This window comes from Lissotriton vulgaris, chromosome 1_2, assembly GCF_964263255.1.
Source record: "Lissotriton vulgaris chromosome 1_2, aLisVul1.2, whole genome shotgun sequence".
Taxonomy (NCBI): Eukaryota; Metazoa; Chordata; class Amphibia; order Caudata; family Salamandridae; genus Lissotriton; species Lissotriton vulgaris.
This window is the reverse complement of record NC_141686.1, coordinates 220,156,445-220,171,152: the sequence shown is the minus strand read 5'-3', so window position 1 is coordinate 220,171,152 and position 14,708 is coordinate 220,156,445. Positions and strand designations below refer to the sequence as shown.

Here is a 14,708-nt window from a genome sequence, read left to right as displayed (position 1 = left end):
GAACAGACCCCAAGATGCACACATATGCAATGTATCATGGAAAGAAACTTGCAACACAGTCAGATAAGGATGCTCAAAACACTTAAAATGACTGTATATCTTTTTGGTCTTACAGGGGAAATGTGCTTGAGAATACTCGCACTTCAATAACCTACAAATGGCTTCAAACCAGATAAAGTGCATCTTCATATACTTACCACAGAGGGTGACAAAGCTGGAGAAGGGGAGATGGATGCAAATCCTAACAAGCATCCAGAATCTTTACCAAATACAATGTGAGCTTCTACCCTAATGCACTTGATTAGTGCAGCAATTCAAAGTGCCTTCTGACTGCCCAATAAGTATCTAAGCATATCCATATCAACAAATCAGCTGTCCTCCTCATTTGTACATCACACTGTGTTAGACAAAAGTAATTGAGAGCCAAAGTGAATATTCCTCATCCCGACACAGCTGTATATTTTTTTACATGGCCCACTTGCGTTTCCTGATTGTCCTATATGCAGCTTCAGTTGCTGCTGTTTGTGAATGAAGTCCAAATGTGTCATTGCACAGGTTGCAAAAACTGGTCAAATTCTGCAACCTGTATTTTTCAAGCCACTGTGGAATTTTGCGAACAGACCTATGTAATAAGAGGTTGGTTCATTAAATTCTGATTCAAAGACATTTGCATACTGACCCAGCTCATTAATATTCATGAGGCACTTCACAAATTGCAGATCATCCCAATACTGTTATTTTGTTTACATAAATGAAATAATTTTTAAAACACAAAAAACTCGCAGTTTTTCTTCAAGGGAACTATTTTTAACAAAAAACACCTTTTTTGGTAGTTTAAATTTACTCCCCCTGAAACTTTTACAAAACTTCAGAAAGGGGAAGGAGACAAAATTGCACCACCGTCCCTATGTGAATGATTTAATACCTTAGCTTAGTTGTTGATAACTTTTCTAAGGTTTGTGATTAAATTATGGCTGGAAACCTTTGATACATCTGAAACAGAAACCCTATTAGAAAGTGATGAGCATGACACATGCTTTCCAAATTGCGATTCAGTATCCAGAGGCAGACCCATTTCCGGACTCAAAAAAAATTGTAGCTTCCCAAAATAAATCTGAAACAAAGGGGCACATGCATCAATGGAAATTGCATTCGCAAATGGTGCGAATCGCAAAATTCGGCCGTTTACGAATGCAATTCCAATTTTTGAAATGCATTATAATTTTTGTAATTTTCTCAATTTAAGAAATCGCAAAATTGCGATTTCTTAAATTGCGATTGCATTTAAGGAATCTCAAATTGAGATTCCTTAAATGCAATGCGTCAAACTTTCATAATTTTCGAATTCGCAAATAAGGGGAGCAAATTACCATGAAGTTGACCTTCATGGTAATTTGCGAAAACTTTGAAAAAAGCACTAAAGTGCATTTTTCAAAGTTCTATTTTACACTCACACATGCCCCTTGGGGCATGTGCGTGTGCAAAATGTACTTATAGGCAGATTTCAGGGGTGCAACAGGGTGTCCTTTGGACACCCCTGCACCCTTGAAATTGCATTCTCAATTTGCGAATTTCAAATGGTGAATCACAAATTAGGAATGTCTTCCCATTCATTCCTATGGACCTCTAGGCCCATAGGAATGGATGGGGAGGTATTCCTTAATTGCGATTCTCAATTTGAGAATCGCAATTAAGGAATTTTAAGAAATCGCTATTTTTTTAGCAATTTCTTGATGCATTGCAGTTTGCAAATCCTTAATTGCGATTCCTTATTTTTCGCAATTAAGGAATCGCAAAATGCAATATTGATGCATGTGCCTCTTAGTGAAGATATATTTAGCTTCGCAAATACACAAATGTATTAAACTGAAGGTTTTCTACCTGGCCCCTTTATTATTAAACCAAAATATGTATGCCTTGTATAATAAATTATAAAAATGCTAGAAAACGTAATAGCAGATCCTTTTTTTCCAATTCAATTCAGATCAAAAGATCTTTAATAAGCTGTTCCAGCAATAAAGGACAAGACAATTACATAAAAACAGTTAATATTCCATCGTTATAAAAATAATCACAGTTGGAATAACGTCAGGTCAAGGCCATAACACAGCAGATGACAAAAACACTGGAGATAGACGCATACAATTTTAATAGCTAATCTTTCCAGAGCATATTCTGGCCTCAGAACAAGATGTCATGTACCCATGGTGTTCAACTTTTAATCGTTTGCAGAAACTGATCATCGAGATTGACATGGCTTGATCAATATCTTCCTCACAGCTTCTTTCACCTCATTGTTTCTCAGGCTGTATATCACTGGGTTCAGAGCAGGAACCAGCACAGCATGGATGACAGCGGCCACTTTGATCTTGTCTTCTGAATCTTTTGAGTGGGGCATTAACTCCATGATCAAGCAGCTGCCGTAGAAAAGAAAGACACAAGTGAAGTGGGAGATGCAGGTTGAGGCAGCCCGGTGTCTCCCAGCTGAGGTGCGGATCCTAAGGATGGCTTTGACGATGTGGATGTAGGAGACAATGATAACAAGAAGGGAACCTCCCACCATCATGCCACCAAATATAATCAGTACCAAATCATTTAAGAAAAAGTCTGTGCAGGATAGAGGAATAAGTACAGGGTAGTCACAAGTAAAATGATTCATGACATCAGGCCCACAAAAAGATAACCGAAATAAGCAAACAGCATGAATCAGAGAGTGCAGAAAGCTTGCTATGTATGACCCTACAATTAATCGTATGCAGAGATGTGTGCTCATGTTGATTGTGTATAGCAGTGGGTTGCATATTGCGACATATCTGTCATAGGCCATTACCCCCAAGAGAAAGAACTCAGAACTGCCAAAGGCACAAAACAGGTAGGTTTGGGCTATGCACTCATTAAAAGAGATCCTCTTCTCCCCAGTAATAAATCCAACCAACATCTTGGGAGAGATAACAGTGGTCAAGGAAATATCCACAAAGGACAACTGTGCAAGGAAGAAGTACATGGGTGTGTGAAGGCGGGAACTGCACCAAACAACGGCCAGGATGCTGAAGTTTCCAAGCACAGTGAAGACGTAGACAGAGAAGAACAGTGGGAACAGAAATATTTGAAGATGTCGGTCACCTGTGAGTCCCAAGAGAATGAACTCAGTCACGTTGCTTCCGTTTCCAGGTTTCATGGCTGTGGGCAATACAATTTGTCTTTGGAAAATCGAATGAGAGCAATAATATGAATTATCAGATTAAACATTCATGTCAACATATTTCTTGAAATTCAGGGTACTTTTAAGAAACCACTTTGTTCACATTTATCAGATAAGTTTCAATAAAACAAAAATATCTTGCCAATGAGCCATAGCTAAAGGTGTCAAGGACTCAAAACATAAATTATTCAAAATTACTTTAGTGATAAACAGTTTTACTTTTTCAGTAGTTGTTGACTGTGATGGTTGTAAGGACCCTGAGTCACAGTTAGCATTCTAGTGTTCTGTATGTAACTGAACTGAACACCCACCCACCACTGATGTCACTGGTCAGGTGACACAGCTATAATAAAAGTGGCAGAGCGCACATGCTCTTGGCCAGTTGCACCCAATATTCCAGTGTGTCCTGTGTCTCAGTTATTCCAGCATGAGGGGCTAGGGCCCGACCCTACAATGGCGACGAGGGCAGACGCTAGCCACACGTCCCGCAGCTAAAAGAAAACTTCATGTAAAGGGGAAGGGAGCTGCCTACATCGAAGGCACACCCCCTAAGAAAGGAGCCGGCCGCCGAGAGGCCCTTGGGGCTTGTGTCGAGCCCCAGGCCTGGAGAAGAATGAGAAGGTGACCGGGAGCCCATCCCGCACCTCTAAGGCCTGCCGTGGTCTGCCCTGCCATGGCAGTGTCCCGAAGTGAAGAGTGGGTCGACCGGAGCCCACCCGCGTCGGCCGCAGGACAGAGACTCCCCACCGTGAAAAGAGCGGACCGACAAGAGCCCACCCGCGTCGGCCGCGACTGAGCCCATCTATATTGAAGCCTTCGCGGAGCCCACCCGCGTGGTAACAGTGGCCCGTTGGCCGAAGGTAGGCCCATGCAGATGACCGGCACTGAAAGCGGAGCCCACCCGCAAAGGTCACAACAATTATAATGGCGGCCGCCTGCTAGCACCGGCCGGGACATATAAAGCGGAGCCCACCCACTATAAACGTTAACTGTGCCCCCAAAAGTGTGACGAACGCTGGCTACTGGCCCCCCCAGTGAAGCGAGGCCAGCGGAGCCTTCCCAGCTGCGGGGTGAATAACTTCAAAGGAGAGCACCCACAGTGTGTGGAGAGCTGCCGGGCGCCCAGACAATCAAAGCGGAGACCACCCGCAAAGAGTCAACACCCCCAACCCCGCGCAGCGTGTGATGTACAAGGCTGCAGCGGCGGGGTGGGGAAGCGTGAAATCCAGCACCCGGCCTGCAGCCGGTAACAACAGCATCAGTACACCCCCGGCACAGCCCCGATAAAAGAGAACTCACCGCGATGTAAGGGGGAAAGTCATCAAGCCGTGGCCGCCTGCCTCGCCGCACCGCAAAGCTGTGTATGCGCGGCCGAGGCAGAGAACGGCCCGGAGACCAGCAGACACCGACACCCCTCCCCGCCGTGCAGCGTGTGAGGACTGAAGCTGCGGCGGCGGGGCGCAAGAACTAAGGCAGAATCCGGCCTATGGCCAGACTCAAATGAACCCCCAGCGCGTGCCCCTGCCGGGGATCAATGAATCAAGGAGAATAGCGCCCGTAGCATGAGGCAGACTGTCACGCTCACTTTAATGGTGGAACGGTCACAGGGTTGCACCCACAACGCGACCCTCCCTGCTGCCATCCGTCAGAGAGGAGCTCAGCACTCGCACCAGCAAATAGGAGCACACAGAATAAGTTCACCCTAGGCTCACAGCACCAGTAAAGTAGTTGCGCATCCTGGCCAGCAACCCGTCTGCCCTGCATCCACCCAAGAAACGGACCCCTAGCGTGAGGCCAACTGCCAGGACCCCCCAGGCAAAAGAGGCAGCACAACGGGCTTCAGTGAAAGTTTGAAATGCGTGCCTGAAAAGATGAAAGGGAGAAGTGCTGTGTTTGTTCTAACCAGCCTCCCATGGATCGCACCTGCATCTTCGCTCCAGCCGAACGTCAGCCAAGCCTGGTACGGTCAAAGAAAAGAGCAACACTGCCACCTTGTGGCCGCTTCATGCTACTAGACTGCATGGCCCCCATACAAGCGATGCCAAAAGACTGAGAGAAAACCACCTGCTGGCAGGTGGCTGCTCCCAAAGGAAAGAGAACAGAAGAAGGGACACAAGGGACCCAGTCAGCGATACCGAAGGGAAGGCATGCACACAAGGCACAGGGAGGGGACGGTGCAGGAGTGCGCCAGAAACGCAAAAGAACGCGACAGAGCCTAGGATGGTGCCAAAAGCCACAGAAGCGCGTCAGGAGTGCAACAACTCCACGCAGGACATTCCAAAGGATCGCAACCAACAACGTAAGGAAGAAGCAAGACCAGAAGAAGGTCAACGGAGTGGTGACCCAACCCTCCAAAAGCAACACTCCAGAAGCACCTACGCCACGTCGGAAGAGAACACATCGATGCCTCGTGGCCACAGGTCATTGCTGCAGCAGTATTACGAAGACAGGAATACCACCACACTAACCGATGGTTGGTCTGGAACCCGGCAACAAGAAGTGCAAAACCGCATGACGCAAATGCACAGCAATACAGACAGCACCAACCCAAAGCAGCAAACCACAAGGGACACCCGAAGAGCGCAACCAGTTGTGCACCAAAGCAATCAAACTGCGATGAAAGGAAAATGGTTGCGCAGACAACCCTCAGCATGGAAAACTCAACACAAGAGCAACCTGACCACTCAGCCTGGTCACAAAGCATGAAGCAGACTAGCCAGATGGTCGCACCAAGTAGCTGACCAGCCAAATGGTCGCACCACGAAGTCTACCTGCCAGATATCGGCAGAAGGGAACAGCACGAGGTCCAAGAAGTTCAGCCAAGGCGCGGTCCGTGAACATGGACTAACGAACTTCAACACCACAAATTAACAGAGGCGACGTAAAGAAGATGTGAAGGTCGCGACACTAACCCTGGGAGTTGAGTGACAAAAAGACAGTGTCCTCGGACTAGGACAAGACCAAGAGGACACGTCAAGAGTGCGCGCGCTGCACGAGGAATACTGGCCAGAGAAGATGAAAGAAGACAGGGCCAGGTTACATCGCGAGAAGAAGAAGAGTGGCCACTGCCACTGAGAAAAGAAGGAAGAAGAAACCAGAGTGGCAGACTGCCACTGCAAGAAGAAGAAAGGAGAAATCAGAGTGGCCACAGCCACTGGAATAAGAAGGAAGGAGAAGTCAGAGTGGCACACTGCCACTGCAAGAAGAAAGAAGGAGAAATCAGAGTGGCCACCACCACTGGAAGAAGAAGGAAGGAGAAGTCAGAGTGGCACACTGCCACTGCAAGAAGAAGGAAGGAGAAATCAGAGTGGCACGCTACCACTGCAAGAAGAAGCCGCCCCTGCGGAATGAAGGAAGGTGACAGGCACTGGACCATCTGAGTGCATTGGGAGACAAGGCCTGGCAAGAGCACCGGCAGCGCAGATCAAAGACAGCTACCTACGAGCCATCCATCTACATGGCGATCGCAGAAGAGAGCAAGCTAGACTGTTAGCGACATCTACCTCTGGGGTTGAGCAGAAGATTGGATGGGGTGACTGCTCAGGCCTCCGGAAGCTGAGGAACTGACCACCTCACACCAGCCCGTGACAACCCAGGAAGCAGAGGCCTCAAGGGACTCTGGTGGCAGCAAGTCCTGCACGGGAGACAGATCCACAGTTGCGCGTCTGCAGGACCCAAGGGGATGAAAGCCTCGCGAGCAAGGAAAAGAGTCGACAACTCAACCTTCAGGTGTAACTAAGACACAGCGGTGAGGCTCATGGAGCGCCCTGCTCGCGGCTCGAAGGCTATGGTAGAGCAACACGACCGAAAACACCAGTCCAGTGGAAACCTGGCAAAGAGGTCCTCCTGGACATCTGGTGAGAGAAGAACACCAGCAAGAGGGGCATCCTAGTGAGAGGGATGTTGACACCTACTCTCTTCACCTGCCAAGAGACAAAATTGAAGTCTGCCTGGAGACATCGCGAAGCCAGAGTAGAGAAAAGAAGCCAGAAAACAGTCAACACCTACATCATCCATCTCTCTCCAACTACTCATCATCACCAATTGAGCGAAGCAAAGGCAGGGCCAATAACAACGTCCAGACGGCACAGATAAAGAATGAACCCGCCGAACAACTACGAGCCATAACACAGAGAACTGTTAGTCCTGGATGCAGGAACTACACTGCCTGCGGTTTGCAAGCAGCCAAAGAGACTCGTTGAAATCATAAATCCAACGTTACATTTTCGTGTCTTTTCTTTTCCCACAGGGTGTTGGACTTTTCCCGTTTGGTTTGATTTTCACCAATTTTGGTAGGGATGTAAGGACCCAGAGTCACAGTTAGCATTCTAGTGTTCTGTATGTAACTACACTGAACACCCACCCACCACTGATGTCACTGGTCAGGAGACACAGCTATAATAAAAGTGGCCGAGCGTATGTGCTTGTGGCCAGTTGCACCCAGTATCCAGTGTGTCCTGTGTCATCAGTTATTTCCAGCATTAGGGCCTAGCACCCGACCCTACAATGGTGTACTATGAGCTCATCCTGGTCCATTGCCATTTCAAATGCATTTATAATCCTTAAAGCTTTCTACATTTTTTAAGAAATTTGGGGAGAGGTACCACCATTTAATTTTGTGCTTCACAATTAGATACTCTAAAAGTGAAATGTACTTATATGTCTCAGACATATTTATAATTTCCCAATAGGGTCACAAGGCATCTACCTCAATAGTATTCATGAGACATCGCAATTTGCAACCCATTGGTAATGGCAGGCATTCACACACATTTTGGCCGGCTGGGGTCGCAGACCACCATGTCTGTAACTGCATTTTCAATAAAGCAGTTTTTTTAAAATGCAGTCCATTTGCTTTTTAAAGGAAAACTGGTTGCATTTAAAAGAGAATGATGACAAAGGTTTCTTTGCAGTTTTTGAGATTGGGCAAGGATCCGTGGGACCACTGCCTGCTCTGAAAAAGTTGATGCCTCCATTCACAAAGGGGAAGGGGTCTCTTGAGGACCCCTGCTTGTTTGAGAATAGCTCACCACCAATTTAAAATTGGCGGTAAACTATGATTGTTTTGCGACCGCATTCCAGTTGTTATACAATCTTGCATTCTCTGGATACTCGCTATTAGGAATGGATGCCCTCGGCACGCTACTTCCCAGTTGAAAGTCACAAAGCCTATTTTGCAAGTTGGTGATAGGTTACCGATTTGCAAAATAGGATTTGCACATTTCAAAAGCTGTTTTAATGGCCCCAAGTTAGCCGAATCTATATATGTGACTGGCAAAAAACTGTTGTACATCTGGGGCCAGATGTAGCAATATTAAGAATATCGATTACATAATTGCGATTCTCTGTTAATCATAATTTTAAAATCTCTATTCCTAATGTATGAAACTCATAAGAGTTTCATTTAACTGTTCCGAGAGAGTCCAAATTCGACCTACCTCAAGAACAGGGATGGTGGCCTGTAGGGGTCAACAGACCATCATGTCTGTGATTGTTTCCAATTGTTCAATGCATCCCATTTTCCTTAAAGAAAAACGGGATGCATTTAAAAGAGAAAAATTAAAGGTTTGCCACTACCTGCTATTAAAACTGGTAAACAGTCATAATATCGATTCCAAAATATAGAATGGACATAATATCGAAGTAAAAATATAGAATGGACAAAATATAGAATGGACACAATATAGAGGTTAAAAATATTGAATTAAAGGTAAGTAATATCGATTTACAAAATATAGAAGTCAAACTAGTTAATTTTTGTAATGTATGTTTAATTTATTTTAATTAATTAATGTTATGGTATTTAATTATTGCGTAATTTAATTCTGTAGCCGGTTGTGGGTTTATAGGGGAATAGGGTGGGAAGTAATTTAATTATAAAATTAAATATTAATTTTTAGCAATTATTATACATTTTTATTAAATCTAGTTTTTTAGTTCTGTAGCGGGATGTGGGTTTATAGGGGAATAGGGTGGGAAGTAATTTAATTGTAATTCATTAAATATGTTTATTAATTTATTAGTATTAATTTTGAATTTATTGTTAATTATTAATTGGTAATTAATTTTTATTAATTGGCAATTAATTTTTATTAATTGATTAATTGTTAATTATGTTAATTTTCTAAATGTATTTTCTGTAGCGGGTTGTGGGCTTATAGGGGAACAGGGTGGGAAGTAATTTAATTGTAATTAAGTAAATATTTTTATTTATTTATTGGTATTGATTTTAAATGTATTGGTAATTAATTTTTAATTGGTAATTAATTTCTATTATTAGCAATTACGTTTTATTAATTGGTAATTATTTTGTATTGATTAAATATTTGATAATTATGATAATTGCATTAATGTATTTTTTGAAGTGGGATGTGGGTTTATAGGGGAACAGGGTGGGAAGTAATGTAATTGTAATTATTACGTAATAAAACACTTTTTGTGTATTGATAATTAATTTACTGTTAATTATTAATTGGTATTATTTTTATTATTAATCCGTTTTTGTTATTGAAAATTAATTAGTTGTTAAATAATTATGAATAGGTTATTAATTTTCATTAGCTAATATGTATTTGTATTCCTAATTAATTATTACATAATATTAAATTGGTTATTAATTTCAATTAATGTTTTATTGGTATTGATATTTAATTTATTTTTAATAAAATATTAAATCATTACTTTCCCTACTGTTAAACTCACTGGAGTGGGAATACTAATTTTCACCCTCCCGCTATACATGGGATACTGTTGCACTCTCTGGAGGGTGAATAGTATTTTTTACCCCTACGCTATCCAACACTTTCCCTACTGTTGCACTCTCTGGAGTGGGAATAGAAATTTTTACCCTTACGCTATCCAACGCTTTTCCTACTGTTGCATTCACTGGAGTGGGAATAGTATTTTTTACCCTTACGCTATCCAACGCTTTCCCTACTGTTGCACTCTCTGGAGTGGGAATAGTAATTTTTACCCCTACGCTATCCAACGCTTTCCATACTGTTGCACTCTCTGGAGTGGTAATAGTTTTTTTTACCCCTGCGCTATCCAACGCTTTCCCTACTGTTGCACTCACTGAAGTGGGAATAGTAATTTTTACCCTTCCAATAGCCAACGCTTTCCTTACTGTTGCACTCTCTGGAGTGGGAATAGTAATTTTTACCCCTACGCTATCCAACGCGTTCCCTACTGTTGCACTCTCTGGAGTTGGAATAGTAATTTTTACCCTCCCGCTATCCAACGCTTTCCCTACTGTTGCACTCTCTGGAGTGGGAATAGTAATTTTTACCCTTATGCTATCCAACGCTTTACCTACTGTTGCACCCACTGGAGTGGGAATAGTATTTTTTACCCCTACGCTATCTAACACTTTCCCTACTGTTGCACTCTCTGGAGTGGAAATAGTAAATTTTACCCCTTCGCTATCCAACACTTTCCCTACTGTTACACTCTCTGGAGTGGGAATAGTATTTTTTACCCCTACGCTATCCAACGCTTTCCCTACTGTTGCACTCACTGAAGTGGTAGTATTACATTTTACCCTCCTGCTATCCTACGGTAAAATATTGTACATTTTTTATTAATAACTTAAATAATTATATCTTAATGCTAAGGTTATTTGAGTATTTTTAAGTATGTTTTAGTTAATTATATTTATTATTTCATTAATTTTAAATTACTTTTAAGACATTTTTAAAAAATCGATATTTTGACTGACTATATTTTTTACAGACTATATTTTGGAGTCGATATTTTTGTACTTACCTGTTTGTAGATAGGAATTCGATATTTTTGCATTCTATATTATGTCAGTGATCCATGGAATCTCTGACTTACACTTAGTCGTACAGTGACAACTGTATGTGTTATGTTATGTTATATTATCCGGATTTATTGAACGCACAGATGCCCCAGCAAAGGGGCGTCCTGGCGCTTGACAGAACAGAAAAACCGGACAAGTATTCTAACAGAACCAAAACACAACAGCACTAAGGAGCTGGGGGGAAGAGGAAAGTTTTAACGGCCTTCCTGAAAGAAAAGAGCCCATCCATAGCACGTATGTGGGCAGGAAGGGAGTTCCATAGCTTGGCGGCAAGAACTCTAAAAGAGCGGCCGCCAGTCCTGGATCTCTTAAAACGAGGCACTATGGCTAAGTGGAGACCAGAAGACCTCAGAGAGCGTGCTGGAACGTAAGGGAAAAAAGATGCTCCAGAATCTGAGGGGACGAGTGTTTGAGGATTTTAAACGATAGACAGAGAGATTTAAACATTATTCTCTGAGCAACCGGGAGCCAGTGGAGTTTGTGAATGGTTTTTCTGGCTGAACAGAATTTGGGTAAGCCGACCAGAGCTCTGGCGGCAGCGTTCTGGACGCGTTGGAGACGGGAGAGTTCAGCCTGATTAACTCCAAGAAGAAGAGAGCTGGCATAATCTAACTTAGACAAAATCATAGCTTGTACAATGAGTTGTCTAGTGGGAGCGTCGAAGAATTTGAAGGTGGATCGAAGCTGACGCAAAATCCCAAAACACGAAGCAGCAATCTTTTTGGTGTGGGTAGAGAAGCTCAATTGGGAATCAAACCACACACCTAGATTTTTGACCTCAGTGACAGAGATAGGGGTAGGACCAAGCTCGGGCGGCCACCAATTATCGCCCCATAAGTGGGTTTGTTTCCCAACAATGAGCACCTCGGTTTTCTTGGCGTTCAATTGCAGGAAGTTGTCAGTCATCTAGCGAGCCACAGATATAAGTCCTTCACGGAACTTAGCAGCCTCAAGATCGGAAGCCCCACTAATGGTGACCGCCAGCTGTGTGTCATCTGTGTAGGACACCATGGACAGGTTCCCACACACAGCAGCTAGCGGCTGCACATAAAGGTTGAATAAAGTGGGACTAAGAGCCGATCCCTGCGGGACTCCCTGGGCGATCGCATGAGGTTTAGATTCAAAAGGAGGGGTGGTGACCCTGAAGGTGCGATCAGATAGAAAAGATCGGAACCACTCAAGTGCCAAATTGTCCACCCCGGCCTCTACCAGACGTTGGAGTAAAATGTCATGGGAGACGGTGTCGAAAGCGGCACTGAGATCAAGAAGAACCAGTGCCGCCGTGTTACCAGAATCAACCAACATGCGAAGATGTTCAGCCATATACAGGAGCGCAGTCTCGGTGCTATGACCGGGCCTGAAGCCATTCTGCGAAGGATCTAAAATATTAGCAGAATGGAGATGGTTAGCTAAGATGGTATTAACATGGGCCTCGGTCAGTTTAGCTGCCCACGGGAGGAGAGAAATGGGACGATAATTCTCAGATTTTTGAGGGTCCAGAGCAGGTTTTTTTAAAATAGGAATCACCTGGGCATTTTTCCAGGCACAAGGAACAGAGCCTGAGGACAGGGACAGATTAATAAGCTTGCAAAGTGGGGGAAAACAGAGGGAGGCAGATTCTCTAAATTGAGCGGGTCGTAGTGGGTCTTTAGGAGAACCCGACTTCACTCTTGCAACCAGTCTATTAAAATCCTCCGTAGAGAGCTCTGGAAGATGCAATAGTGCAATGTGTGTAGAATTACTTAATAATTACAGTTTGATTTAATGCTAAAAGTAAAAAAACAGAGAGGAGATCAATTACATGCAGTATGAGAGTTTCCATCTAAGAACTAAAAGATCCTAGTTATGTTATGTTATGTTATGTTATGTTATGTTATGTTATGTTATGTTATGTTATGTTATGTTATTAATACTTATAGGGCCTGATTCACAGAATGAACTTAAGACTCAATCCTAAACTTAGTACTAGTTTGGTATTCACAGAATGCACTTACTACTTTTGGCATTCACAGAATGAACTTACTACTTTTGGTATTCACAGAAGTTAGGATTTTGTCTTAAGTTTGTCTTAAGAGAAACTTAAGACATACTTAAGACAGACTTAAGACAGACTTAAGACAGACTTAAGACAAAATCCTAACTTCTGTGAATACCGAAAGTAGTACGTTCATTCTGTGAATGCCAAAAGTAGTAAGTGCATTCTGTGAATTCCAAAATAGTGGTAAGTTTAGGATTGAGTCTTAAGTTCATTCTGTGAATCGGGCCCATAGAGAGCGTGATTACCCTAGGGTGTCCTGGCGCTAAGTACTGATTGCCCAGGAAACATAACATAAATCTAACAATAAGAGAAAAGCCATGTTTTAAGGCCTTTGCAAAAGGAAATGAGATCTGGGGCATTTCTGAGTTGGAACGGGAGTTTATTACAGGCTTTAACTGCACCATGAACAAAACTCCTCCCTCCCTAATTAGTTTTTTTAAAAGGGGGGGGGTCTGAACGAATTTGGATCCAGAGGATCTCAAAGTCCTCCCTGGAGTATACCAATAAAATGTCTTCCGCATGAAATCCGGACCAATATCGTTGACCGCCTTAAAGACAATAGACAGTGCTTTAAAGTGAAGTGAACCTTAATGTTCCGGTCAGCACTCTAGCTGCCACGTTCTGGACCAATCGCAACCTGTTCAAATGTTGTTTTTGAATATTAAGATATAAACTGTTGCATTAGTCGAGACGCGACATTATGAGTGCTGTCATCACAGTTCTGAGATTATCTTTGGTCAGGAAGATCTTTATTTTCTTAATAATTCTGAGGAAAATAAAGCATGCTGAGGTCACCATGTTAACTTGATCTGCCATGGTGAGTTTATTATCCACAACGATCCCCAGATTCTTGGCTTTTCTAGATGGTTCAGGACACAAACCCAAATCCTCCGGCCACCAATTGTGTCCAGACCAAAGGGTTGTTACCAAATTTGAAAACCTTGGTCTTACCCGAGTTTAATTTTAGGCAGGTGGAGGACATCCAGGCTGGAATAGAACCCATACAACCATGGAAGCGCTCACCCGCCTCCTTCTCCGCTCCCTCCGGCAGCGACAGCACAATTTGAGTGTCGTCACCATAGGAGGTGAGCTGGAAGCCAAAGGATCTAATGATACTGGCCAAAGGTGTCACATAGATATTAAAAAGTGGTGGGCTGAGTGCCGAGCCCTGTGGCACCCCACATGGAAGGTTAAAGGGTTCTGAGATGTTTCCATCAAGGTCAACTGTTTGAGACCTATCTGATAGGAATGATTGCAATAATTCCCATGCTGAACCCTTTACTCCTATATCAGATAGATGGTTTAGTAGTACCTTATGGTGCCCAGTATCAAAGGCCGCAGATAGGTCCAATAGGATTAGTATGGCTTTTCCTACTTTATCTACTGCCTCTCTTATTTCCTCAGTTGACTTCAGTATAGCCAGCTCAATGCTATGAAAAGCTCTGAACCCATACTGTGATGGGTCTAAGATGTTATTCGTCAGCAGGAAATTGCTCAGTTGTCTATTCCTTTCTTTTTCCAGCAGTTTGGCTGGCAGCGGGAGCCTAGAGAAAGGTCTATAGTTGTTGGGGTCCTTAGGGTCCAATGACTGTTTCTTCAAAAGTGGCAACACAGAAGCAGTTTTCCATAATTTGGGAAAGATACTA

The 14,708-nt window shown here is 43.4% G+C and overlaps 1 protein-coding gene across 1 annotated transcript; it reads right to left on the bottom strand.

Moving 5' to 3' along the window:
- Positions 1 to 2,239: 2,239 nt before the first annotated feature.
- Positions 2,240 to 3,178, bottom strand: LOC147735057 (olfactory receptor 5J3-like). The gene has a single exon (XM_086952584.1). It carries the CDS (start codon positions 3,176 to 3,178, stop codon positions 2,240 to 2,242), a length of 939 nt encoding a protein of 312 aa, XP_086808710.1.
- Between the last annotated feature and the right edge of the window lie 11,530 nt (positions 3,179 to 14,708).

Bases quoted from the DNA above. Each gene is read 5' to 3' on its own strand.
- LOC147735057 (XM_086952584.1), bottom strand. From the start codon at position 3,178: ATGAAACCTGGAAACGGAAGCAACGTGACTGAGTTCATTCTCTTGGGA.